Genomic DNA, 26,870 nt, shown 5'->3' on the forward strand with positions numbered 1-26,870 from the left:
GTTTACATATACACTGACTACATTTCATTTGAATTTTAGTTCAAGCGCCACTATTATGCTATTTTAATGTTTCCTAAATTTGTTTTGGAGTCTCCTACAACAGGTTTACAGGCACCCAAGCTAAAAAATAACAAAAGGCCCAGTCTGTTGTGATTGGTCTACTCTGCTCTGATTGGTCAGATGACCCAGTCTGTTGTGATTGGTCTACTCTGCTCTGATTGGTCAGTTGACCCAGTCTGTTGTGATTGGTCTACTCTGCTCTGATTGGTCAGATGGCTCAGTCAGTTGAGATTGGTCTACTCTGCTCTGATTGGTCAGATGGCCCAGTCTGTTGTGATTGGTCTACTCTGCTCTGATTGGTCAGATGGCTCAGTCTGTTGTAATTGGTCTACTCTGCTCTGATTGGTCAGATGGCTCAGTCTGTTGTAATTGGTCTACTCTGCTCTGATTGGTCAGATGGCTCAGTCTGTTGTGATTGGTCTACTCTGCTCTGATTGGTCAGATGGCCCAGTCTGTTGTGATTGGTCTACTCTGCTCTGATTGGTCAGATGGCTCAGTCTGTTGTGATTGGTCTACTCTGCTCTGATTGGTCAGATGGCTCAGTCTGTTGTGATTGGTCTACTCTGCTCTGATTGGCCAGATGAACCAGTATGTTGTGATTGGTCTACTCTGCTCTGATTGGCCAGATGAACCAGTCTGTTGTGATTGGTCTACTCTGCTCTGATTGGTCAGATGGCTCAGTCTATTGTGATTGGTCTACTCTGCTCTGATTGGTCAGATGGCTCAGTCTGTTATGATTGGTCTACTCTGCTCTGATTGGTCAGATGGCTCAGTCTGTTGTGATTGGTCTACTCTGCTCTGATTGGCCAGATTAACCAGTCTGTTGTGATTGGTCGACCGATTACAGAGCGTGTCGTTAATGAAACCATCGTTACCATATATGAATTTCAGCTCCAGATCTTCCTCAGCCCTTTATAAACAGTGATACAAACAGTAACAGTGGTGTCAGTTTTAATGTATCAATTTGAACCCGAGTCCTCATCCTTAGTTTGGAAGAGCATGAAAAGTGGATTCGCAGAACTGAAAACAGCGTCTCTCGACATGTCGACAACACGAACCGAACTCTTCTGGGCCTCAGCTACTTGTACAGTGTTTGAGGGTCAAAGTAGGCATCGTTCGAGGGCAGCCGATGAAGACGATAGGCTGGCATTAAGCAAATTTGTTACGTTGTTACGAAGGTTCGAGCAGGAAGTGAGTTCGGCATTGCTGATGACTCGATTTAGCAGTTCCGAATTTTCATATTTTTTTTTTTAGGAGACAATAACTTTATTTGTTTAACACTGCATGAAAGGAAGAAAATAGAGCATAAGATGTACGTAGAAAGAAAGAAAGAAAGAAAGAAAGAAAGAAAGAAAGAAAGAAAGAAAGAAAGAAAGAAAGAAAGAAAGAAAGAAAGAAAGAAAGAAAGAAAGAAAGAAAGAAAGAAAGAAAGAAATACCTGTGTGAAAGACCGCTTTTTTAAATGTCTATATAGGTTTTATTAATTTTTATTTAAGTTTAAGTTAAGTACATCAAGTAAAACTAAATGAAAATGAGAAATGTTGCTCGACAACTAGGCCTAGCTGAAATAAATATTTTTTTTAATATTTTAATTCAGTTAATGATTGTTTTATTTCAAGTAACAAACATTTTTTTATGGCTTTAGTTTTATTTAAACTAAATTCTTACTAAAGCAACCCTGCCACTGACCCAGTACAGAGGAGGAAGACAGACTCTTACTTGAAGCCGAAGACGACCAGCTTGGAATGATCGTTGTGCCACTCGCAGACGGTTAGATAGAGATCGGTGTAGATGTCCTCACCCGCAAACAAACGCACATGATGCACCTGCAAAGAGAAAGAAACTGACTTGTCATGTCGCTCTAGATGTGAAGAAGCCACAACTACAGACTGTTCAAATAGTTAAACGCTCACTTAGAGGTCACACTTGTGATCCTCATGAATGTACTATATTAAATAAAATGTATTCTTTAATGTTTTTGAGGGGATTTCAGCCTTATATACATATACACATTAGGTCTACGATTTTTTTGTGTTCATATAGCAAACTCCACTGCTTAAAAAAACAACATTAAACACATCACTTTTAGTGAATTACAGACCTGTCTCTCTCCTACCCATTGCGAAAACACTTGAACGAGTTGCTTTCAACCAAGTATCATCTTTCCTGTCTCAGAATAACCAGCTGGATGTCAACCAATCTGGTTTCTAGAAAGGGCATTCAACCGAGACGGCATTACTGTCGGTCACAGAAGCCCTGCGGATCGCAAAAGCTGCTTCCAAAACATCAGTTCTCATCCTCCTGGATCTGTCTGCTGCCTTCGACACTGTGGATCATCAGATCCTCCTGTCCACCCTCTCATCACTGGGCATCACAGGTACTCCTCTCCACTGGTTTGAGTCCTATCTCACAGGTAGGTCCTTCAGGGTCGCATGGAGAAGTGAGGTATCCAAAACACATCAACTGACCACAGGGGTTCCCCAGGGTTCAGTGCTTGGACCTCTCCTCTTCTCCATTTACACCACATCACTGGGACCCATCATACAGGCACATGGTTTTTCTTACCATTGCTATGCTGATGACATACAGATCTTCCTATCATTTCCACCAGAGGATCCCACAGTAGCCGTACGGATCTCAAGCTGTCTAGCGGACATCTCGGCATGGATGAAGGAACATCATCTGCAGCTCAACCTGGCAAAGACTGAGCTTCTCGTCCTCCCTGCCAATCCGTCTCTACAGCACGACTTCACTATCCAGCTAGGCTCATCCTCAATCAATCACACCATCAAGATCAGTCAGAAATCTTGGAGTAATCTTTGATGACAGCTTCACAGACCACAAGATCATGCAGGTTTGCACTGCACAACATCAGGAAGATCAGGCCTTTCCTAACTGAGCATGCAACACAACTCGTCCAGGCCCTGGTCATTTCTAGGCTTAATTACTGCAATGCTCTTCTGGCTGGACTTCCATCATGTGCAACTAAACCTCTACAAATGATCCAGACGCTGCAGCTCGTCTCGTCTTCGACGAGCCCAAAAGAGCCCACGTCACTCCTCTGTTCATCTCTCTGCACTGGCTACCGTTCGCTGCTCGCATCAAGTTCAAGGCATTGACCCTTGCTTACAGATCGACCACAGGCTCAGCGCCCTCCTACTTCCACTCGCTCATATGAGTCTATGTCCCTACCAGAAGCCTTCGATCTGTCAATGAGCGACGGCTCGTGGTGCCATCACAGAGAGCCACAAAATCACTCTCATTCACGGTTCCTTGCTGGTGGAATGATCTTCCCGCCCTCATCCGGAGTGCAGAATCGCTGACAACATTCAAAAGACAGCAGGAAACTCATCTCTTCCGTCAGCACTTAACCTCTTAAAAAAAAAAATATTATTTCCTTTTCCTTTAATCCTCCCTTGTCTGGCTTATGCTACTCTGAGCAATGCCTTTAAATCATATTGACTTTAAATCAGGATCCAAAACTCTGACAGACCTGTTTGAGGCGGCTGTGCAGGTTAAACTCCCACCAGTACAGGTGATACGTGTAGAAGGAGAAGTCATCGTCCTCTCCACAGTCACTGGTGTAGGACAGAACGTACCGCCCGCATTTGGTGAAGCCCAGGAAGATGTGCCTGTGATAGCAGAGAGACGAATCAGACACAGCATTCACATCGCTCCGACAGAGATCGCATGTTCTCCTCACCCTGCTCTGAGGAACTCCTCACTGACGATGGTCTTCAGCGGGACACAGACGCGAGGAGGGAGTTTTCGGAAGAGCCGCTGCGAGAGCTGCCCATTCAGCTAAAAGACAGACAGACAGAGACTTTAATTCAGTTACAGAGACACATGAGCCATAACTACAGTTAAATGAGCTTTTAGACTGACAAAATCATCTTAATCAAGGGTGTTACTGCTAAATATCAAGACCATGATAGTTATGATAACCTATTAAAATCATCTTTGCACTGAACTCAACCTGGCTGAGGCGTTTATACCATAAAAATGACATTTTTCATTAAATGAGGTGGGGTTGAGGACAGATACTGTTATTTCAATGTTAATGATAGATGTCAGTGCAAACCAATGAATAATAAGTTACTTATGTTATGATAATTGATGGACATCTTCTCAATCATGACAGATTCATATAAACATGACCATTGTTTGTTGTTGTAACTGCCCCAAAGAACCATGTACTGCTGCAAACGAATATTTTTGCTTTTTTTGTAGATGTGCCCATTAATAGCTTCACATACACAAATAATGAACTCTGATAGACACATAAAGGCGTTTAATGAGGCTACAGCTAAACATGCTAATAACAGACACATTATTATATACGTTATGCTGTTGAAACATTTCACGCAACAAATGTGACATTTGGACCAACTTTCCTCTTTCTACCTACCCGGCCTCGCGTGAGGAGTTTGATGATGTGATCTTTATGTTTTCTCTGGTGTTTTTGTTTGTTGTCATCTTTCTCAGATTTCGAGCTGGGCGCCATTTTTGATTTTTGCCAGTTCTATGGATTTGCCATCAGTCCAGCCCGAGCAGCTCGCCGATTGGCTCTGCCTTCTCCAATGAGAGCTTTGATTGGTCACAAAAGCCGTCAATCAAAGAAATGAGGGCGGGTTATTTGCTGCGTTCTGGCTCTGAACATTTTTCAACCAATCAACCACTGTCATTTTGGTTTACGTGTTCAGTGTGGAAAAATAATTGTGTGTAAATGAGGTTACATTTTATGTAGTTTCTAATTAGTCAACTAATCACAACATTATAATGTGAAAGTCGTCTCAATCGATTTATACTGCAGTTAATTAAAATGTTCATATTCTATTTTTATTTTATCATGATCACTTTCAAGCACACTTTAATAATTAACATAAAAAGCATAGAAATAACTGTCATATTATTATGCTTTATCATGTCGAGCTTTATCATACACCAAGGAGGACCTTGACCTGGCGGGCGGGTGTGTCTCTAGTCTAGTGAAACAATTTACATGAATGGCTGTATCACCCTCCATCCCTATGTCATTGAAATGAATGAGTCGTTGAGTCGTTGTCATTTAAACTTTATTGACATTATTGACATCAATTCTGTCGAATTTTTTTTTTTTTTTTTTTGCTGAGTTCAGTAAACAGGGGAGAGCATATTTACTCCTCCCCCTAATTATAAATCCAAAGGAGGCGGGTCCACTGGGCGTTTCTCTGAAGCGCACAAACAGGAAACATGGCGTCGTTGGTGGCTCGTCTCTCTCTAGCAGTTGTCTTTAGAAATACAGCAACGCTGAGCCGCAAAACTGGTCCAAAATCGGTGAATGCGACAGGACTGACTCTCAGCCGAACCGCCGTGTCATCCACAACGGGGAGAGTCCTTCCTAAACCAGATAAGGTGAGTTTATACATGTCTAAGCATTACAGTTGGAGGCTCCTAAGGATAAGTTGGAACCAGGGTAGGGCTTTTGGCTAGCCAATGAAAAATAAGAATGTCTTGATTGACATGAATGATGGCCAATCATATTGCTGGAGCGGCACATATTTTATCAAAAGAGGAAGTGTATTTCGTGACGTGACGGCTGTTTCTAAAAATCAATTATTTATATGTCAGTTTATCGACTGTGTTTTTCGTGTACCGTATACAAAACGTTTTTTTTTAAATATATTTTAAACGCCAAATGATTCATTGTGAAGGTTTCAATATGCACATATATTATTATTATTACTAATTTAGGTATAATTTGATATATTTCTCCAGGTCCCGTTCGGTCTGACCCGCATGTTTATAGTGGTGATTCCGTTCCTCTATGTTGGTAATCTGATCAGTAAAAATTTCGCTGCTCTTCTGGAGGAACATGAGATCTTCGTCCCAGATGATGATGATGATGACGACTGAGCGAAGGTAGATTTATATCTTTATATTGTGTTATGTATTACTATTATATTGTGTGTATGTGGTTGTAGATGTTTATGTTCTTGTGCAGGTTTCACTCCAGCGGTCTGCAGATCTTCTGAGAGGTGCCTGATGCAGATGAACAGGATATATATTTATGCAATAATAAAGATTGTCAACACACTCTAGTGTTCAAATTCCCACATTACACTAAACATGTCTAGAAGCCAACGTTTAATGTTATTTTTAGGTTTCAAAACATTGTCTACGACAATATGATTTGAGGCTGCCCTCATCAATAGCCTCTCTTCTATTTAATAAATTGATTGAATGTTAAGTTGCTCGTTGTGTTTTTGTTATACATGTAATGTAATATAAATGTGTGTGCGAGAGAGTGTGTCAGTGAGTGAGTGTGTCTGTTTATGAGTGTGTGTGAGAGTTAGTGAGTTTTTATTGGACTCTACATTAAGATTCATACATTTTCACACACTTAGAAAGTCCAACAGAGGCACTTTTTATTGTGTTTAACTTAAAATACATCTTGCTTTAAGAATATGGAATATTTATTAATTTTTAGCACCATTGTCATTTCTAAAGAATATGATTTTTAAGTTAACCAAGAAAAGACCTGCACATAATAACACAATATCCTGTATACATGTGAGCGAATCCGATGCATCCCAATGTGACACTGAAGTTTCCATCTTATGATCTCCTGGTGTGTTCTCATTGGCCGGTTCTGCTGTTGCCGAGGAGACGCCCCTCCTCCAGCGCAGCATCAGTGAGTTTGAGGTGTTCTTTAAGTGCATTGATGTCTCTCTCACTGCGGCCCCTTAATTCACTCAGCTCCACATACACCTCCTTATAGCGCTCACTCAGCGCTTCATTCTCCTGCAGGCACACACAACAATATTACTATCAACAATCAATTATTCATGGCCGAATCCATCAATCTAAAAGTGTTTTCTCTGTAATAAGCATTAATAATGGATAGTATTTTGATTTAATGCTGAATTTGTACCTTAGTTAGAGTTTGGACCTCTTTCCTGAGACAGCTGATCTCCTTGTGAAGATAATCCACCTCACTTTCCTTCACTTTCAGCAACATCTACAGATGGACATGGCAGAATGACTATACTAAACCATTTCTCCAATTCTGATGCAAATATTCATTCATTTTTTACTTCATATTAATCAAGAATCTACATTTTGTCCTCGTAAAAATTCATTCATCACACTATTAGAGCAAAATAAAGGACATAGTGACCAGTCACAGCACCTAAAATATAATCTTTCAAATATATATATATGGAGCAATGTCCATATTATTTGTCAACAACACCCAAACCAGTTTTATCATTAATAATTTATAAACCACCGACACTATTTAAGGATTTATTACAGCAAAACATGGATCTGCAAAATAACAATCGGTTTATTTACTCGTATGATCACTAGATGGCAGCGTTTGCCCACAGATCACGCACATCACATGCCCCGCCCCTGATGACGTCATCCACCTCACGTGTGTCTACAAGCCAAACTACACACTCTTTTTACAGTATGCGTTATATGTTCTGAAACACAGTAATGCAAAGTGGAGTGGAAATCCCAGGTTATTAAATGCATTTCCCCAAAATCTGACGTATAATGACGGAGTCGAGGTTTGGCTGATGGTTAGGATGGTCAATTAGCCCCTGCTGGTTGATGTCATAATTACACCATCTGGACCCTAAAGGCACCTTCAATCTCCCGCTCAAACTTAAAAATGAGCCGATGTTCTTCTACTGGATGGTGTGATGTTTGGAGACATTTCTTCTGATTCATAAACCCCACAGACAGTGCAGAGGACTTTTAATCAACGGTGATAGCCATGAGGAAAGAGGCCTCTTGAATATTTATTTCCTCCTAAATAGATTATATATTAGGAAAATAATTTCACTTACAATCTGGGATTTATAAGTATTTTTTTGTGGATTAATCATGTAGTGGATCATTTTTGGACACAAAATGGAGGATTGCAGTATTTGGTGAGATCAATTCTTGTGTGTTTTCCTCATCTATTTTAGCATATTTTTGATGGGTAGTGAATTGACTTGTTTGTTATTGATTATTCTGTGCGTACAGTATCACATATATGACTAAACCAGTGTTGAGCATCTAACAACAGTCTTTTGAGTTTTAGTAACTTTTGATATATTAGCACATTTCTTACAATAACATCAATTTATCTACTCTGCCTTATTTCATTAAAAGTTTGGGGTCGGTAAGATTTTTTAATGAGTCACTTCTGCTCCATCAAGGCTGCATTTATTTGGTCAAAAATACAGTAAAAATGTGAAAATATTTTCTAATTCACAATAAGTGTTTTCTATGTGAATATATGTTAAAATGTAATTTATTCCTGTGATCAAAGCTGAATTTTCAGCATCCAGTCTTCAGTGTCACATGATCCTTCATAAATCACTCTAATATGACCCCAGAACTTTTGGACAGTAGTGAATATTTACACGATTTACATGCTGATTTAATTTGCATTAATTAGAATATTCTAATATACTTCTCTCTGAATGATCATGAAGACATAATCTACGGGTCGAAGGTCAGAGCCTCACCTCTAATTCGGAGGTGCTCCTTTCGTAGCTGCCGAGGGGAACAACTCCTGACCTTTGACCTGTGATGAAGGATCGCATGAGACTTATCTCCTCCGTCAGACGCGCCTGCAGTTCCTGTGTGTACAGGAAGAGGAAATGTGATTTTGACACATCCAAGCTAAAAACCACACAAGAAGCCTTGCTCATTCACACACTGACAGCGAGGCGAGCATTTGTGTTTCATGCGTTTGTTTGGTGACAATAACTCTGGCTAGCGTAAGTAAACTAGTCCTGGGTCCGTGAAGAAAACTCACACCGACAGTCTGAGAACAATGAAACAGGATGCTGTGTGTCGAGACATATCACACACGCTGAAATCAGTCGCTCTGTCCCTCTGAATAACTGATGTGTGTTTAAAATTTAAAGGTGCTCTGTGTCAGATTTCAATATGTGACATGATGGATTGAGTCACAGGATGACATGTGATGTCTAAATGAGCGCGTTTATGAAATCAGCACACCTGAATGTCACCGTAATTAAATACTAGTGGGATATTTTCTTTAAGCTCCTACTTTGAGTAAGGAAGGTATGAGATGTTAAAATATTACTATAATATACGGTAACAACTAGGTTGTTTCAGCATTTTAATCAGCCCAAGTGTGAATGGATTTTGTTTACTGTGAAAGAATAAATGCTTTTTAGATTTTTTTCTTCTTTTTTTTCCCCCCCCAGAAATTAATACTTTTATTCAGCAAGGATGCATTAAATTGATCAAAAGTGTCAGTAAAAACATTTATAATGTAATATTTATAATAAAATTATAATAATTATTTCTGTTTCATATGAATGTTGTTCTTTTGAACTTTTTTATTCATCAAAGAATCCTCAATATTGATAATAATCAGAAATGTTTCTTTCTTCATATCAGAGTGATTTCTGAAGGATCAGGTGACACTGAAGACTGGAGTAATGATGCTGAAAATTCAGCTTTGATCACAGGAATAAATTACATTTAACATATATTCACATAGAAAACAGCTATTTTAAATTGTAATAATATTTCACAATATTACTGTATTTTTGATCAACATAATGCCTTGCTGAACATGATACGTCTTTCAAAAACGTACCGACCCCAAACCTTTGAACACTAGTGTACATTTCCCATCATTCTTTGTAGCAGCGTGTGATTGATAAAATACATAAAGCGTCAGTTAAACACACTAGAAGTAAAAAAAAGCTTTGGTAACGCTTTAGATTAAAGCCTGGAAAGTACTGTGTAATTAAGAGGAATTTACAGTGTAACTTGCGGTAATTGTAGTGTACCTGTAAAGTACTTGCATGTAAGTATAAGGGAACAATATCTAAAGTTTGGGGAATAAAGGGGTAACAACCAGGAGAATTAATTAATTCAAATATTTATACTGTATTATAGAACTAATGGGTACTTATTCTACTATTAACAATCTTACATTTGGGAGCATTTTAGCGAGAACATACACTGCGTACCTTACAGGGTACATATCTATGCATTTATTAAAAAAAAAAAATTAAAAAAATTTGATAGCAAAAGTGCAGATGTTTAAGTTTGGCCTAACATGTTTCAAGGCAAGAAAAGCTAAGACTATTGCAAATTTTTTTTTAAATACTGGGAAATATATCTTGTTTCATGTGGTTACAGGGTAAGTGGCGCTTGTATAATGAATAAAGGTTTCCGAGTCAGTGATATAAGATTGTGTATGCATTTTTATTGTACTTACCCTGTAACTACATGGAACAAGGGGGTAACAAGCACCACTACATGAAACAAGAGTATCTTTCCCCAATATTTAAGCAAATGTTGCAATAGTTTTCATTTTCAGTGCACTTTTGTTAAAAAGATTACTTTATAAATGCATAGATATGTACCCTGTAATTTTTAAAAAGCCTATACAGTATGTACTGGTTCACCATTATTTCAAAAAGGTACGCAGTGTATGTTCTCGCTAAAATGCTCCTAAATGTAAGATTGTTATATCATAATAGTAGAATAAGTTCCCCTTAGTTCTATAATACAGTATAAATAATTTTGTAATTCTCCTGGTTGTTACCCCTTTATTCCCCAAACTTAAAATATTGTTCCCTTATACTTATATTGTAAGTACGTTATAGGTACACTATAATTACCAAAAGTTAAGCTGTAAAATCGCTTTAATTACGCAGAACTTTCCGGGCTGTAATCTAAAGTGTTACCAAAGCTTCCTGTTTTTGTCAGAAAAGTAAACAGTCTAGGTTAGTTTAACCAAAACCATGTCATAATTATGATTTCCTCATATCTGCGAACGTCCCAGGAAGACTACGTTTTTTGGTCCAGTTAGTCTCAGATCCGGGTTGGATCCTCACTATGTGTGTATCATGCATTATTAATTTGGGGACGCTAGAAGTTTAAATTTTAGTTTCACATGGTGTATTGTGTATCTTCCAATGGCCTCATTCCTCTCATCCCACTTCCGGTCTACCTGGTTCTCCTGGCGGAGCTGCTGCATCTCTCTCTCCTTCTGTCGGATCGCCCCGTCTCGCTCCTCGGTGCTGTTCTGGACGCGGCTGAGCTCCACACACTGCTGGGAATAACGCTCGGACAGGCCGCCCAGCTCCCGCTGCAGAGAGAGCGACTCGTGGCTGATGGACACACAGACCCAGTCATCGATTAACTGAGTGATCAATCGATTCTTGTCAATCAAACACCTGCCGCTTTTCAGAGTAAATGACGCTCTTGGGTTGGGAGTCTCTGAGGCGCGAGAGAGGAATCACGGCACAGATGAGAACTTGTGTACAGTATTAATTATTGACATCCCTTGAGAATATCATCATGCCGGTCAAATATTTAACAAGATGTTGGGCTTTTCTAGCATGCAACACACTCTCGTCTCGACTTTTTAGACCATTTCAAACTGAATCCAACACAGCAAACATCCAGCATTTGAATAAACTGTTCCATTTCAAACAAAGACTATTATTTCATACGGCACAGGGTTAAATCAGATGGATTCTGGCAGGATTACTGAATATAAAGTGTTTGTGAACATGCATCAAATCTGACAGACGACTTTTTTCGAACACTGTGAGTGTAGTTGGTAGGGGTTGAAGGATTTTTTTTAAAGTCGACATGTATTTGAAAAAAGTCAAGTCATTAATGAACAAATGAACCTCAAGCTGAGACTCGAACACGGGTCGCCTTGTGCACAGATATGACACAGCGCTCCTACATAACAGCTTATTTTTATCAGTTCATCTGTCTTTGGGTCGTTATATTTCGTCAGATTTCACGTTCTAACTCGGATACAGATAAAGTAGCACAGTAAAGATTACATTCATATGAATGCATTAGTTAGAGAGCGATTGCATGTGAATTGATTGTTCTAGAATGGACATTTCCAGAAGAAAATGTGAAATGGTGCTTGCAGTGGCAAAACTCACCGCTCGGTTGCTAGAGTGTGGTACATTATTGCATACGAGCCAACAACCATGTCTGGTGTTGAGATATGGCTTATTCATGTGTTCAGGTGGTTGCTAGGTGGTTGCTATAGTGTTCTGAGTGGTTGCTATGGTGCGTCTCTCTACTAATAGTGAAGCTGTGGGTTTTAGTTACTAAGAAATATATGCTAGAACCTTTCAGTTTCTAAGCTATCTTATTGATAAATCACAGAACAGTCTTGACAATACATGAATGTTTCTGTGTGCGCGCGATCTGCGCGTGATGTGTGAGCTACTGTCTGTGTGTGTGTGTGTGTTACAATGCATCTAAGCTTGTCTCTGTTGAGAATGGTGTAAAGTCTCATTTAGTTGTAATACAATGTATAAATATGTGATCGAAATGAATAACTTTGATCATTTATAATTCAGATGTAGTTATTTGGGTGTATTGTTCACAATATCATTCAGCTCATTCATTTAGAACGGCGAATAAAGGGTTAGTTCACCCAAAAATGAAATTTCTGTCATAAATTATTCGCCCTCGTGTTGTTCCAAACCTTCGGAACACAACTCTTCGGAACACAACTCTTCGGAACACAAATCTTCGGAACACAACTCTTCGGAACACAAACCTTTGGAAAACAAATCTTCAGAAAACAAATCTTCGGAACACAAACCTTCGGAAAACAAATCTTCGGAACACAAATCTTCGGAACACAACTCTTCGGAACACAAACCTTTGGAAAACAAATCTTCGGAACACAAATCTTCGGAACACAAATCTTCGGAACTCAAATCTTCGGAACACAACTCTTCGGAACACAACTCTTCGGAACACAAACCTTTGGAAAACAAATCTTCGGAAAACAAATCTTTGGAACACAAATCTTCGGAACACAAATCTTCAGAACTCAAATCTTCGGAACACAACTCTTCGGAACACAAACCTTCGGAACACAACTCTTCGGAACACAAACCTTTGGAAAACAAATCTTCGGAACACAAATCTTCGGAACTCAAATCTTCGGAACACAACTCTTCGGAACACAAACCTTCGGAAAAAAAATCTTCGGAACACAAATCTTCGGAACTCAAATCTTCGGAACACGAACCTTCGGAACACAAATCTTCGGAACACAACTCTTCGGAACACAAACCTTTGGAAAACAAATCTTCGGAAAACAAATCTTTGGAACACAAATCTTCGGAACACAAATCTTCAGAACTCAAATCTTCGGAACACAACTCTTCGGAACACAAACCTTCGGAACACAACTCTTCGGAACACAAACCTTTGGAAAACAAATCTTCGGAAAACAAATCTTCGGAACACAAATCTTCGGAACTCAAATCTTCGGAACACAAATCTTCGGAACTCAAATCTTCAGAACACAACTCTTCGGAACACAGACCTTCGGAAAACAAATCTTCGGAACACAAATCTTCGGAACTCAAATCTTCGGAACACGAACCTTCGGAACACAAATCTTCGGAACACAAATCTTCGGAACACAAATCTTCGGAACACAACTCTTCAGAACACAACTCTTCGGAACACAACTCTTCGGTACACAAATGAAGATATTTTTTGATGAAATCCGAGAGGTTTCTGATCCCTCCACAAGCAGTGACGATATTACCACTTTCAAGGCCCAGAAAGGTAGTAAAGACATCGTTATAATAGTCCATGTGACTACAGTGGTTCAAACTTAATGTTATGAAGCGACGACAATAGTTTTGAGCGCAAAAACAAACAAAAATAACAACTTTATTCAACAATTTCTTCTCTTGCGCATCAGCCTATGAAGCTGTTCACGTGAGCAATAACATTGAGGTGGAGTGGAGGAATAATGCTTCATAACATTAAGGTTGAACCACTGTAGTCACATGGACTATTATAACGATGTCTTTACTACCTTTCTGGGCCTTGAAAGTGGTAATATCGTCACTGCCTATGGAGGGATCAGAAACCTCTCGCATTTCATCAAAAATATCTTCACTTGTGTTCTGAAGATGAACGAAGATCTAACGGGTTTGGAACGACACGAGGGCGAGTAATGACAGAAATTTCATTTTTGGGTGAACTAACCCTTTAAGTGTACAATAAACTGTATAAAACGTGCATTCACCCGAACAATTTTGAGCATCCAGATGGTATAATCAAACATATCTTGTGGAGCGCTCTCAGAGAGGCCATGATCGGCAACTAGTCGACTTCAAACTTAAAAGCATTATAGCAGATTATTAAAGTCAACTAGACGACTAGTGTTTCGTAAGGCCTGCGTTCGGCCAATCAGCGTATCCTTATGTCACTTATGGATATGGAATTCCTTACCCATAAACATCCAAAGTATTGATAGCTTCTCAATTTTTAAAAACAAGGTTAAGTACTGGCTACTATCAGAACAAATCTGCAACCATTAATGACTGTGTGGTAAATTATCTGTTTTATAAACTGATTTTGTAAATCTTACATCCCTGGACACATGTATTGTGATGTTTTATGTGGTGTATATGTAATATTGTATGTTATTTTATTTGTTTACCTGCCCAGGGACAGCAGATGTAAATTAGCTATTAGCTAATTCTGGTGCAATTACTTTTAATTGTGCATTGTCCCTGTAAAAATAAACAATAAAATGAAATGAAACTTATGGTTCCTATAGTGGTGGGTTAGACACTGAATTAGGAGCTGATTTATTCCCTTCAAAAGGCATTCTTAAAGCAGGTACTTGCGTCAATAGTCAAAAGTGTGAAAACATTCCTCCAGAGCAAAAGCCCCTGATTTTGCAAAGGATTATGTTGCTAAATAGGTATATAGTGGATTTTCAACATGTTTTCTGCTAAGTTCAGCATGCTACGCACCACAAAAATGAGCTTAGAGCAGTTTTGGTGGTGTTTCCTTGTCAGACTGCGTAGGTTTGAGTGATTTGATTGAGTGTTATGAGTAACTTGTGGACGTACAGCTGTTGTTTGATCGAGGGGTCTGTTGGCTCTCCTCCTCCATGAACCTTCAGTCTCTCAATCTCCTCTTGGTGAGATTTCCTCAGAGCCTCCATAGCTGCATGAATAAAGATGAAAAAAGTAGTATTTGAAATGAACATACTGAAGTCTCACCCGGTCGTACATCAAAATGACTCAATTTAAGCACTAGATTTTTTTGGGGATGGACGCTACTGTTGAAAGTAGGGATGCACGATATATCGGCCACCGTATCGGTATCGGCCGATATATGTTCATTTTTAATGTTATTGTTATCGGCCCGATAAGAAAATTTGGCTGATATATTAAAGCCAATGTATTATTTCCTTCCGCTGAGACACTTCAGACGCGCACTGTCCGCCATGATGGTTTTGAATTGCTTGAAATAAGATTGGAAGCACTTCAAAAAAGGAAAATGCATTTCAACGTGCATAAGCTACATAAAATCATAATGAGAACATCATTATAATTGTGTGCTTGGGACGTGGATTTTAATGGTGAGACTTTTGGTTTTGTAATCAGGCTCTCAAAAATGATATAAAAATTTGATTTAGATTTATCGGCCAATATATTGATTATCGGCTTTCAAATATAAAGAATTATCGGTTATCGGTATCGGCTAGAAAATGTCATATCAGTGCATCCCTAGTTGAAATTTTGGGTTTTGTCAATGTTTTTGAAAGAAGTCTCTTCTGCTCACCAAGGTTGCATTTATTTGATCAAAAACGCAGTAAGTAATATCGTGAAACATTATTACAATTTAAAATAACTGTTTTTAAGTGAATATAAGTTAAAACATAATTTATTCCTGTGATCAAAGCTGAATTTTCAGCATCAATACTCCAGTCTTCAGTGTCACATGATCCTTCAGAAATCACTCTAATATGATGATTTGATGCTCAAGAAACATTTACTATTATTATAATTATGTCACCCATATGTGACCCAGTGGTGTTCTGTGGCCCATACTGACCTTGAACAGTATTTTTGGCTTCCTCTTGCAGCAGTCTCTGTTTGTCTCTCTCCATCTCTCTGCGTTCTCTCTCGTGCTCGTTGTGTATCTCGGTCATTCTCTCTCTGTGCTCTCTCTCCATCTGCTCCAGTCTCAGAGCGCAGGGCGCGTCAGGAGCGCAGAGACCCCCGACACCGGCCGGCACACGGACCTCGCGAAGAGCCTCGATCTGCTGCCTCAGAGACACCACCTGACCGATGCAATGCGTCCAGATCACACACACATGAAGATGATGCTTACTAAACGTTGCAGGACTAACAAGGGAAAGGGTACTAAACAATTGTACTTAAGTAAAAGTATTGCTACTTCAAAAAATAATTGACTTGAGTACATGTAGAAGTACTGGAAAATGAATTACACCTCAACCATGATTTAAGAATGTGTTTTACATCTTTACTTAGCGAGAAAATGTATACTTCTGTTGTGGTCCACTCCACATGTCCCTTCTGTTTATATGTGGATGAATCAAATTGCTATTTTCCCTCCTTTAGAAAAACGAACTTGTGACTTACGCCGGAGGTCTAATGATTTCTGGCGTATTTGGGCCCTCTCTGTTTTCTCTTTCGAGAGAATGTATGTTGAATGTCTTTATTTCTTGACTCTTGTTTTTTTTTGCTATTACCCTTCACCCGATCCTTGAACTACCAGTTGATGGATGATTGTATATACCGCCATGAAACACCTGTACCATGGTTTTGATATTGTAAAACTATAAAAAAAACAATTCTTTAAAAAAATATATAAAAAAATGAAATACTGGAAAATAATATAACTCATGTAAGAGTAAATAAGTAGTTTGTAATGTAGTAACTTGAGTAGTTTTTCAGCAAAGTACTTCAGTATAATTTTCTATTTTTTATCCAAAATGAGGCGATGTTAGCAATATGGAGCGCTAAATGCGCATGTAATTTCTGTTTCATTCCTACTGGAGGCCAGAGGCCTAGCGAAGTTGAATACATCATTTTTTATTCACCTCAAGTAAAAGTAAAAGTACCACAATTTAATTATACAATTATATAAGAAATTTAAAAATCTACTCAAGTACTGTATCGAGTGTATTTGTAATTAGTTATGGTTACACTTTATTTTAAGGTATCTGTGTTACAGTGTAATTCTATATTTAAGTACTGAGTAATAATAATTAACTGCATGTACTTACTATAGGGTTAGGGTAGGATTAGGTTTTGGTTGAGGGTTAATTGCATGTAATTATGCATAATTTACTGTTATTACTATGGTAAGTATATGTAACATATGTAACAACGACACTGTAAAATAAAGTGTAACCTTAAGTTACTTTCCACCTCTGCAAGGACGTTGCCTAAATCCCATTACTACATCAACCATGATACAAAAACACACCTCTCGCTGAAGCACCTCATTTGTCGCTTGTGGATTCTGGGAACCAACAGGTGACTTGTTCAATCCGATTGGAAGCTGCTCAAAGTCGGCCCACTTTCTCTCGATGTCCGGCACCGTCTGAGTTTTGGGAACCTGAGGCTTAGTCGGCATCACCGGAGTGGCACCTTTCTTCAACTCCACCTTTTCCCAGGGGTCCTCGCCCTCCCTGTCGGATATTCCCTCCTGGAACCACTTGGTTCGGTCCTCCAGACGTCTTTCTTGATCTCGGTCACGGCCCTCGCCCGCCTCCCTTCGATTGGTCAAAGGTGAGGACGTCATGTCGCTGTGATCTTGACATGGACTGGCGACATCTGACCCTGGGTCATGGGGTGCGGGAGAGGTTCGGGATGGTGCATTCTGGGAACTGGAGTTCTCTCTGTCGCTGATGTCACTGTTGTCTGGGTGTCTGAGAACAGAAAGAGAAATCAACTCCCTGATTACAAGGAAACAAAAACTCGAGTCAAACCTCAAACCGGCTCCACTTGGACATCAATAGGTTTTAAATTTCAGTTTTAAAAAGTCCAAAGCAAAATCTTTTAGATTACCTTAAAGTCCCCCTGTGGTGAAAATCCAGCTTTTAATGTTGTTTATATGTCTATGTGGTGTATGTTAATGTGCTTTAAGACAAACCATGTGCAAATTCATAAGTCGACAGCATTGCTGAGTATTTTCTACTTAAAACTGCAGTGAACCAAAGACAGTCTCAAAAACACGGTTTGAAATCGCTGGTGTTTCTGACGTCACACACTACCTTGTAACCAATCAGATCAACGTGTGATCGTCAACGAGTGGATCTCTGAGCTGAGTGAGTGAGTGGAGGCGGGGTCATTTGCATATTATGCATTTACTAAATAAGGCAAGGGTGTAGAGTTCCATTCAAGTTATTTTAAGGCATGGCGTTTTTTTTTTTTTCAAAGAAAAAACGTTTAAATTTGTAAATTTAGTGATCAAAGATGAGTTTTAAGGGATAATATTATTGACTTCAGGGGGACTTTTAATATAGCAATGTTTTATTATGGATATTTGATATGTTTTGAATATCCAAATAAATTCTCTATGGGTGAATATCACAAAAACATGAACCTGAAATCAAATGAAAAAAACAAAACCAGAAATTGTATCTAAGTCTAATATTTTGTTGTATCATTATATATTTTTTTTTATAGAGATTAAGAAATATTAAGCCAAATTTTACATTCTGACATTATTTTCATGACAATTAACCATAATTTCCCCACCCCTCCCCAAAATCTCATTGCAGTCTCAATCCAGCTATTTTACTTTTAAGACTCATTAGATGCTCTGTCAATGACTTCTTTTATTTAGATTTGCTTTGCATATTTTAAGGACATCGTAGCAAATACCATTGTGTAAAATGCTTAATTTTCATGAAAATTACACCCCTAAAAATAGTATTTATTGAAAAAATGTATCTCTAATTGATTCTCTGCATTTTTATGCCCCTCAGTTTGATCATACTGTATGCTTTCAGCTGAATCCCTGAAGGAGATTCTCCTCCTCAGCGTGTCGATCCAGTTCCTCCTGATCCTGGAGGTCATCGCTGACAGCGTCACCAGTCCATCGCGCATCTGCAGACCAATCAGAGAGATTCGGGACACTTTAGGCATATTCTTGAGTTTTGGCCTCTAAAAACGTTTGTGGCAAGTTCTCACATGCAGCTGAAGCCCATAGTTTTTGTCGGCATCATATTCCTCCACTTGCAGACAGTGACGTAAATAAATCTCACCATCTGCCTCATCTCTCTAACAAAGTGAAAAACAAACTTATTATTAATTATCTGCCATGCCTATTCAGATAATCTGAGAATACTATAATAAATATAGTACTCTCAGTTCCATTTACACATTTTACCATGTTCATGTTTATTTCCTCAAGCGCTATCTGTACAGTCTTTAGTTAATAATCACTGACGGTCGCTCACCTCTTCAGCTTCAGAGTCTCTATAGTATCTCAGTTCTGAATCAGTGATCACAAACCAGTGCTTCCTCCACTGCAGTTAAACAGAAGTATGTCAAACATCGATATGCATTAACACAATCAAAGCAAAATCTCTCTGAACCTTAGGGAAGGTAAATATGAGAGAACGTATATCTTAGGTTCTGTAAATGAGCACCATTTCTCATTTTCTTCACTATGTTTAATCGCCTTTAAAAAGCCCAAACTATTTTTTTTAAAGCACAAATATCCCACATTGTCTCTTAAATAATACAAGTTCATAAAAATGCCATAAAACAATAAAAAATTAGGGGGAAATTGGTGAGTGTTAAAATAGGAAGTCACGTAGACAGATCGGTCATGCAACATCATTCAAAGGATCAAGTTCAAAGAAAGCCCTGTATCCTTACCTCTTCATCTTCATCCAGCAAATACATCCATCCCTTTTTACAGTTCAGAAGGTCAAGCTTATAGAAAACAGAACCAGTTGCGTTAAAACAAGTGCATGCATAAGCAATTCGATGTGTATAATCAACTCAACGTCTACAGTTACAGTATGAATGTTTCAGAGCAACAGCGTGACATTCCAGAACACAGCAATCCTGAGCACGAGACATTCCAGTCGCGCGCGCGAGGAGGGACGAGCGCGTCAATTAATCATTCACAAGTATTTCAACAATTACATACATTTTTAAAGACTTACCGACATGGGTATCCGGTTGTTGGCATGAAATAGGGAAGAAACTGGTTTAGTTGCTCAATTCTAGCTAGTACGTTGTGTCGTCAAACTGCGTATTTGCACTTGTGAATTAAATAAATACAAATTCACGCTAATTTAAATAGTGTCCGCACGTAATTAAATAACCATAAATACAAACACGTTAAATTATCCCTGTGTGACTAGACAAGACAAGCATCTCTAACAGCTGGTCATGTGACCTCAAGCTTCCGCGAACTAAGCAGCAGCTCGCGGTTTGACACATTACCACTAAACTGTACACTACAGCTTCTCTCAGTGTAATTTAAGCTTCAAATCCTCTCATAACTTCACTAAAACGTCTGTATCTAGCGCTAAATATAATGTTATTTCTGTCTAGTAGCTCAAAAGTGCGTTTTCGTCCGTCCTGCGAGCATAAACACCTGCTTCTGGACTAGAAACTGAATACCTCAGTGTTGGTAAACGAGTGGCGGTGACTGTGTGTGACTTTACCTGCATCTGAGGAGGCTGTTGTGGACCTTTGTGTCCTCCGTTTACCATCCTTATGTTCTCTGCTTTTTTACTGGACCTCTGAGAACATATTCAGAGAGATACTGACTTAATAAGACTTAAAAATTAATAAGCTATAACGTTATTTATTTATTTTCTCAAGGAATCATTGTTGTGGGTGGTTGTTTGCAGGGCATGTGTTTGTGACTTTGTGTGGGTGTTCTTGGTGTTTTTTAGTGTGTTGCTATGCAGTTATTAGGTTCTGGGTGGTTGCTCGGTTTCCAGCAAGCAATTTTGTGTTTAAAAGACGTCTAATAGCCGTCCAAACACACAGTCCAGACGTCTAGGCTAAAACAAGGCAAAATTTGGGCTGTCAGTGAACATTTTATAGATGTCTAAACCATAGCCCAAGAATAGACTAGTCTTCAATTAGATAACAAAGAAATGAAATGAGTGAAGAAATGAAACCAAACACCTTGTAATCACTGTTTACTTTGCTTACATGATTTCGCAAGTTATTTTGGCAAAAAAAAACGACATGTAACCAAATTCAAGGTTATTTTGGCTTGAAGTGGGTCACTCATAGCTGGACTATATCGGGTCTATGGTTAACCTAGATGGTGAAATGACAGCTATTGCTTGCTGGGTTGTTACATACTGACCCACACCAAAATCTCCACTCTCAAATATGTCTCAGATGTCAGTGTAAGTCTATTGGGATTTCTTAAGTATGATGCTGCAGATTCAGCAGAGTAGACAGTGAATGAAACCAATGAGAAAAGGAAGTGTGTGAAGCTTTGTGAAGCTTTGTGAACTCCAGCACCTGTGAATGGCCTGATGTAGTGCTGTTGGCCTTTGATGATGACCCTCCTATTTCTTTGTCTGGACGTCTCCGCTCTTTCTCTCTGCGGTCTCTTCCTCTTTCTCTTTCTCGTCCTCTGCCTCGCTCTTCTGAAACCTCATGCTCATCATCACCATATCTCCTATCCCCATAGCTTTAGCCACAGAAAGAAGAAGCAAATTTTACTGACAGGGTTTCCACTCTCTCTCTCTCTCTCTCATGTTCATGTTTTATTAAATGTTTTATTTGGGCAAGCTAAAATGGCAATTTGTTTTTCACGTAAAGGAAAATTGAATGATGGTGGATTAACTGATGCATTTGCAGTGTTAAAGCGGTTAATAAAATCCCCTATCAATATAGTGTTTAGCTATTACAAGTTGGTTAATGACTTGGATGTTTTCGGATGTAAATTGGGGCATAAACAAACGTATTTGCGATGTTGACCCTGATGGGTGTCTTCAAATTCATGAATGAGTGAAGTTTGATTGTAAAGTTTGTATTTTTTATTTTTTTTTAAACAAGTGTTGTGTTTCTAAAATGCTACTTCGCGTCTTGAGACTCTGTTTTTAAATCCATTGCGCTCTCTCTCTCTCACTTTGTCTCTCTCTCTCTCTCACTCTGTCTCTCTCACTCTGTCTCTTACTCACTCGCTCATGCCCCTTTGCCACTGAAATAGTGCTGGTGCTCTAGAACCAGACAGTCTGTATGAAAGATGATGTATAGGGCGATATTAGGCATGATCTGCTCAGGCTTCGGCACCGGCACCATGTCAGCGGTAAAGCGGTATCGCTCTCCCTCTCTCTTTAAACCTCTGACCTGTGTTGGTTGTCTCTGCGTGGGCTCCTGCTCTGCGGTCTCCTCCTCACTACTATTGCTTCTTCTTCCTCAGGGTACAGCTTCGATCGGGGAATATCTGCTATGATCACATAGTCCTCAATGGTCATCTCTGGCACTGCTGGTTGGCTGGAAGACCTGGTGTTTTCGGAGAGAATTAGCGCCTCCAAGCCCCGCCTGATGTTGCTTCTGCTCCGATCAGTGACCGGCTTTTCCGTCTCTGCAATTAAGGCTTGGGATTTGGGCAAATCAGGGGTAGGAACTGGATTCCGACTCCGCCTTGATTGGGAGATATTTGGTGTTGATGCTGGTGAAGTTGGGCTTAGAGGAGAGTGGGTGGAGCTTAGAGGAGAGTGGGTGGGGCTTGGACGTGAGTGGGTGGGGCTTCGACGAGAGTGGGTGGGGCTTAGTGATTGACGCGAATCAGATCTGGACTGTTTTTCTGAGGTGTACACGCCATTCCTGCGATTTTTATTTTTTGAATTGCTTTTTAAAGTACCATGTTCATCATAATCTCGATAAGGTGTTGAAGTGCCAGCACTGTTAAAACCACTATTTCTGCTGTTGCGACTATTATAACCACCACCATTTCGACTTCGAGTTACTTCACGATTGCCTCCAGTTGGAGAGAAATCCCTGCTGTTGTAGCCAGTATTGCGACCACCACCACTCTTTCGACTGCTGCGACCGCTGTGGTTGCGTTCGTTAAAATCGCCGTCGATTTCCATATCACAATGTAAACTTTTTGACCAGCTGTTCCTTTCTTCGGAGGCGTCTGACTCTGCCGAACTCGCGATTGACTTGAGATTCTTATACAGCTTTTCAGAATCCAAGCTGTGCCCGTAAGAACTCTGGGAGGGGCTTCTTTTGTGGGCGGGGCTAAAGGAGTCTGCATATTTATTCGTACCTGAGTTTCGCGAGGGGGTCGTGGTGCGCGTGACTATCGAATCTCGTCTTCGTGACGGAGTGCATTTCCCAGAAGCCTGCTGTGAGGATGTGCGATGGCCGTGCGTTGTTGAACCTTGGCGACGGGACGAACTTCGCGATTCCCCCCGCCTTTGTGGTGAGACGTTCGTAGATCTCGGGCTGCAGGAACGAGGACTTGCGCGGGATTGGCTGTCTCCACGTCTGAAATTTGAATAGGACATGTGTCGCTGGGGGGAGAGGCCGCTCATTGCCTCATCGCTGAAATTGTCAGTGCGCCTCCTATAGGACGGGAGGCCCAGGTCACGGTTTCGGAAAGGGATGGCGGCTTTACGTTCTGGACTGTGATTGGCCGGAAGAGGGTGGCCTCTCTCGTAGTGACGCAAGGGAGACGGAGGACTGCCATCTTCTTGTTCCCGGTCTCGTGAGAGGAAGCGATTGGCTCTCTTAAAAATGGCACGTCCACCACTTTGTTCTGTTTCTGTTCTAGTCTCTGTTTGAGGAAGACAAGGCATTGACACATACATAATTAACGTATTATAAATCCATGTATGATCATTTTTATTATTATTTTAGGGGTGTACCGTTACACAAACATGACGGTCCGGTACGTACCTCGGTATTGAAGTCACGGTTCGGTACAGGATGGGGGAGAAAACTATTGCTTCTTTTTTCTGTTTTATTTTTATTTTTATTAAACTGTTTTTTTGGGGGGGTTTTTTTTACAAAGTGTGTATATGTGTTTAAATAAATTCTTTTGAAATTAAAATTTTTTTAAGGATAAAATAGTTAATAAATAATAATAATAAAATAGTTATTTAGTTAATGCTGTAAACTATACGGGGAGCCCTTAATTACAAGGTTACAAGTAACAACAGAGCCCAAATTATTAAAATCAGTTGCTATTTATTTTTAGATATAATAATCAACACTCAAATAAATAAATAAAACATGTACTGTAAATTGCACATAAGGTAGGTTTTGCATTAACTTCTAAATCTAATTATAAAAATTTCTACTCCAATTCATTTTTGAAATATAATCATTTACACAGTGGCTGTCATTACTTGTTTTCATGACAAATTTATTTAAACATACATTAAATAACCAAGACTATTAATTATCTATTATCTAATAATCAAGACTATTAAAACCATCAGGTTAAGTAAACCTAATGAATAGGCTAATATAGTGCATATATGAAATGCTTCTCTCTAGAGTTAATATCTCTAGTGAACTAACCTGCTGTCGACACTAAATGCGGTAAACTGAGGTAAACGTAATGCTACGTGAGATATTATTCTCAAGCTGTTTTGATATCTTTCTGCAGTTGAAACACTTGTTGAGAGATGCAAAAATATCAATAGATGGTTGTTGTTTTCTTCTTCGCTTTTTTTACTGATAGCAAACAGCGTTGCATTGCCGTACGCCCCCTTCTGGATTGGAGTGTGGATCGCCTGTTACTGAATGTGTTCGTCGTGCGACTGCATGAACCAAACCGTGACGTCCACACCGTACGAATATATCTATCTACATGTACCGTTACACTCTTATTATTTGTTGATTGTTGCATATACAAGACAAAATATTCTGTAATAATAATAATAATAATAATTAATAATAATTCATTACATTTATATAGCGCTTTTCTAGGCACTCAAAGCGCTTTACATGGAAGGGGGAATCTCCTCAACCACCACCAATGTGCAGCATCCACTTGGATGATGCGACGGCAGCCATATTGCGCCAGAACGCTCACCACACACCAGCTTACTGGTGGAGAGGAGACAGAGTGATGAAGCCAATCAGTGTATATATATATATGGGGATGATTAGGAGGCCATGATGGACAGAGGCCACTGGGCAAATTTGGCCAGGATGCCGGGGTTACACCCCTACTCTTTCGAAAGACATCCTGGGATTTTTTGAGACCACAGAGAGTCAGGACCTCGGTTTAACGTCTCATCCGAAGGACGGTGCTCTTTGACAGTATAGTGTCCCCGTCACTACACTGGGGCGTTAGGACCCACACAGACCACAGGGTGAGCACCCCCTGCTGGCCTCACTAACACCTCTTCCAGCAGCAACCTGGTTTTCTCAGAAGGTCTCCCATCCAGGTACTAACCAGGCTCAGCCCTGCTTAGCTTCAGTGGGCAACCAGTCTTGGGCTACAGGGTGATATGGCTGCTGGCTAATACTGCTGAAGTCCCGTTCACACTAAGAACGAAAACTATTTTAGACTCAATATCGTTCTGTTTATTATAAGCAATATTATTTTCTGCCGCTTTAATTACTCAAGCTCTTTAAAGTTGGGTGGATTCTGTTTCGCTTTTATTTATCATTCATCAACTGGAAAAATGTTGTTCTGAAAGTGATTCCAACAATATCGTTCCTCTGTGTCGTTATCGTTATAGTTGTGGTGTGCTATGATTTTTAAAACGACATCTTTATTGTAAATGGCTGCGTCTTCAGCAATAAAATGTTGTTAAGTTACTATTTTGTAATATTTCTGCTTAGTAATTACTGTAATTGACTATTGTTTATGTCTTAATACTGCAAGAATCATTTGAATTTAAACAAAAGGCATACCACATTGCAATTTAACGTAACTAGCACAGCAATTAATACAATCTAATGTCCCACTAAATAAACTATACGTTTATTAATAAGGCATTTGCATAACGACTGTTACTTGATGTGTTTTGGTTTTGTCTGTTGATCACTCTACAGATCCGAGGACGTGAAAAGCTACGAGTAGAACGTCAAGGGTTGTCCTCGTGTAATTACGGTAATCATGATACGGCGTAAATCTCACCTGTGTGTTGGCTGACACTTTCTCTTCTGCTCATGCTGACGCTTCCTCTCCTGCTCTGCGTTTCTATCACTGAGCGACTTTCTGAGCGCTGGAGAGCCGGTTCCAGTCGAGTCATGCTTTAGGTCTGACTCGGAGAACTTCAGTTCTGTAACAATGATCGCTCCTTCAGAGGTCACACTTTATTTTAAAGCTGTTAAATAAAGAAAAGAAATTAAAGAGAGATCAAACAAGAGAAGGAGAAAAATTATGCAAATGCATCTCATCCAAATCTAATGGTCCTTACAAGGTATCAAACGCCTTTAAAAGCTACTTTAATGTCATAATTAAACTAAGGCTTAATCCTGGCTTAATCTAAACCCTGTCTGTGAAACCGGCCTAAACTTAAAATTTTAAGGCAGAACGTTGAAACATTTTTTTTTTTTTTCAGTGAACAAGAAAAAATATCTGCCAATGTGATGAGAAAAATAAACTTAATTCAAAGAGATAAGTTTATTTTTCTTATCCCATTAAACATAAACTCACTTACTTTTTATGCATTTTTCAAAACACGACACATGATATTTTTTTCCACTCATGCTAATATCTTCATTTAGGATTGTTTAAAATATTTGTACTGGAAAACGAGAAAAGTAAAGTTCAAATTCTAAGAAAGAAAACGTTTTTAGCAGTGCACATGGTAATTGCTCGGTTTTGTTTCATATTATCTTTGGAATTATGTAGCATATTTATATAGTGCTATTAATGGTAGCTAAACAATTTGGATTCAATTTTGACACTTTGACTAAATTACTGAACTTGTGGATGTCATAAAAATGTACCCTTTACTGCCTGTTCCTGGTTTTCAGTGTAGTTTATTAGTAGTAGATTAAAGCAGATGGTACATCACTCTCTAATGGGTC

General features: G+C 39.3%; 3 protein-coding genes across 3 annotated transcripts in view; 1 reads left to right on the plus strand and 2 right to left on the minus strand.

Annotated features, from left to right (window-relative positions):
* dcaf15 (DDB1 and CUL4 associated factor 15) overlaps positions 1-4,618 on the minus strand; it is a 17,504-nt gene extending 12,886 nt beyond the window's left edge. Inside the window, exons 1-4 of the mRNA XM_056234353.1 lie at positions 4,469-4,618; positions 3,764-3,861; positions 3,554-3,692; positions 1,780-1,886 (exon numbers count right to left, since the gene is read on the minus strand). Of these exons, the coding sequence (XP_056090328.1) occupies positions 1,780-1,886; positions 3,554-3,692; positions 3,764-3,861; positions 4,469-4,564 (440 nt within the window). The 5' untranslated portion in view covers positions 4,565-4,618. The remainder of the gene's footprint in view (positions 1-1,779; positions 1,887-3,553; positions 3,693-3,763; positions 3,862-4,468) is intronic.
* A 633-nt stretch (positions 4,619-5,251) lies between these two features.
* On the plus strand, positions 5,252-6,289 carry smdt1b (single-pass membrane protein with aspartate-rich tail 1b). The gene is made up of 3 exons (XM_056234336.1): positions 5,252-5,454; positions 5,818-5,961; positions 6,044-6,289. Exons 1-2 carry the CDS (start codon positions 5,293-5,295, stop codon positions 5,953-5,955), a joined length of 300 nt encoding a protein of 99 aa, XP_056090311.1. The 5' UTR covers positions 5,252-5,292; the 3' UTR covers positions 5,956-5,961; positions 6,044-6,289.
* Positions 6,290-6,448: 159 nt separating this feature from the next.
* Positions 6,449-26,120, minus strand: triobpa (TRIO and F-actin binding protein a). The gene is made up of 15 exons (XM_056234350.1): positions 25,972-26,120; positions 22,215-23,649; positions 21,381-21,552; positions 20,561-20,638; positions 19,761-19,817; positions 19,337-19,405; positions 19,068-19,157; positions 18,874-18,983; positions 17,356-17,800; positions 15,955-16,183; positions 14,964-15,060; positions 11,045-11,204; positions 8,568-8,681; positions 6,974-7,060; positions 6,449-6,843 (listed from the first exon to the last, which is right to left on the minus strand). Exons 1-15 carry the CDS (start codon positions 26,084-26,086, stop codon positions 6,679-6,681), a joined length of 3,423 nt encoding a protein of 1,140 aa, XP_056090325.1. The 5' UTR covers positions 26,087-26,120; the 3' UTR covers positions 6,449-6,678.
* Between the last annotated feature and the right edge of the window lie 750 nt (positions 26,121-26,870).

Source organism: Rhinichthys klamathensis, unplaced genomic scaffold (assembly GCF_029890125.1).
Source record: "Rhinichthys klamathensis goyatoka isolate OS25496 unplaced genomic scaffold, OSU_Roscu_1.1 h1tg000393l_1, whole genome shotgun sequence".
Lineage (NCBI taxonomy): Eukaryota > Metazoa > Chordata > Actinopteri > Cypriniformes > Leuciscidae > Rhinichthys > Rhinichthys klamathensis.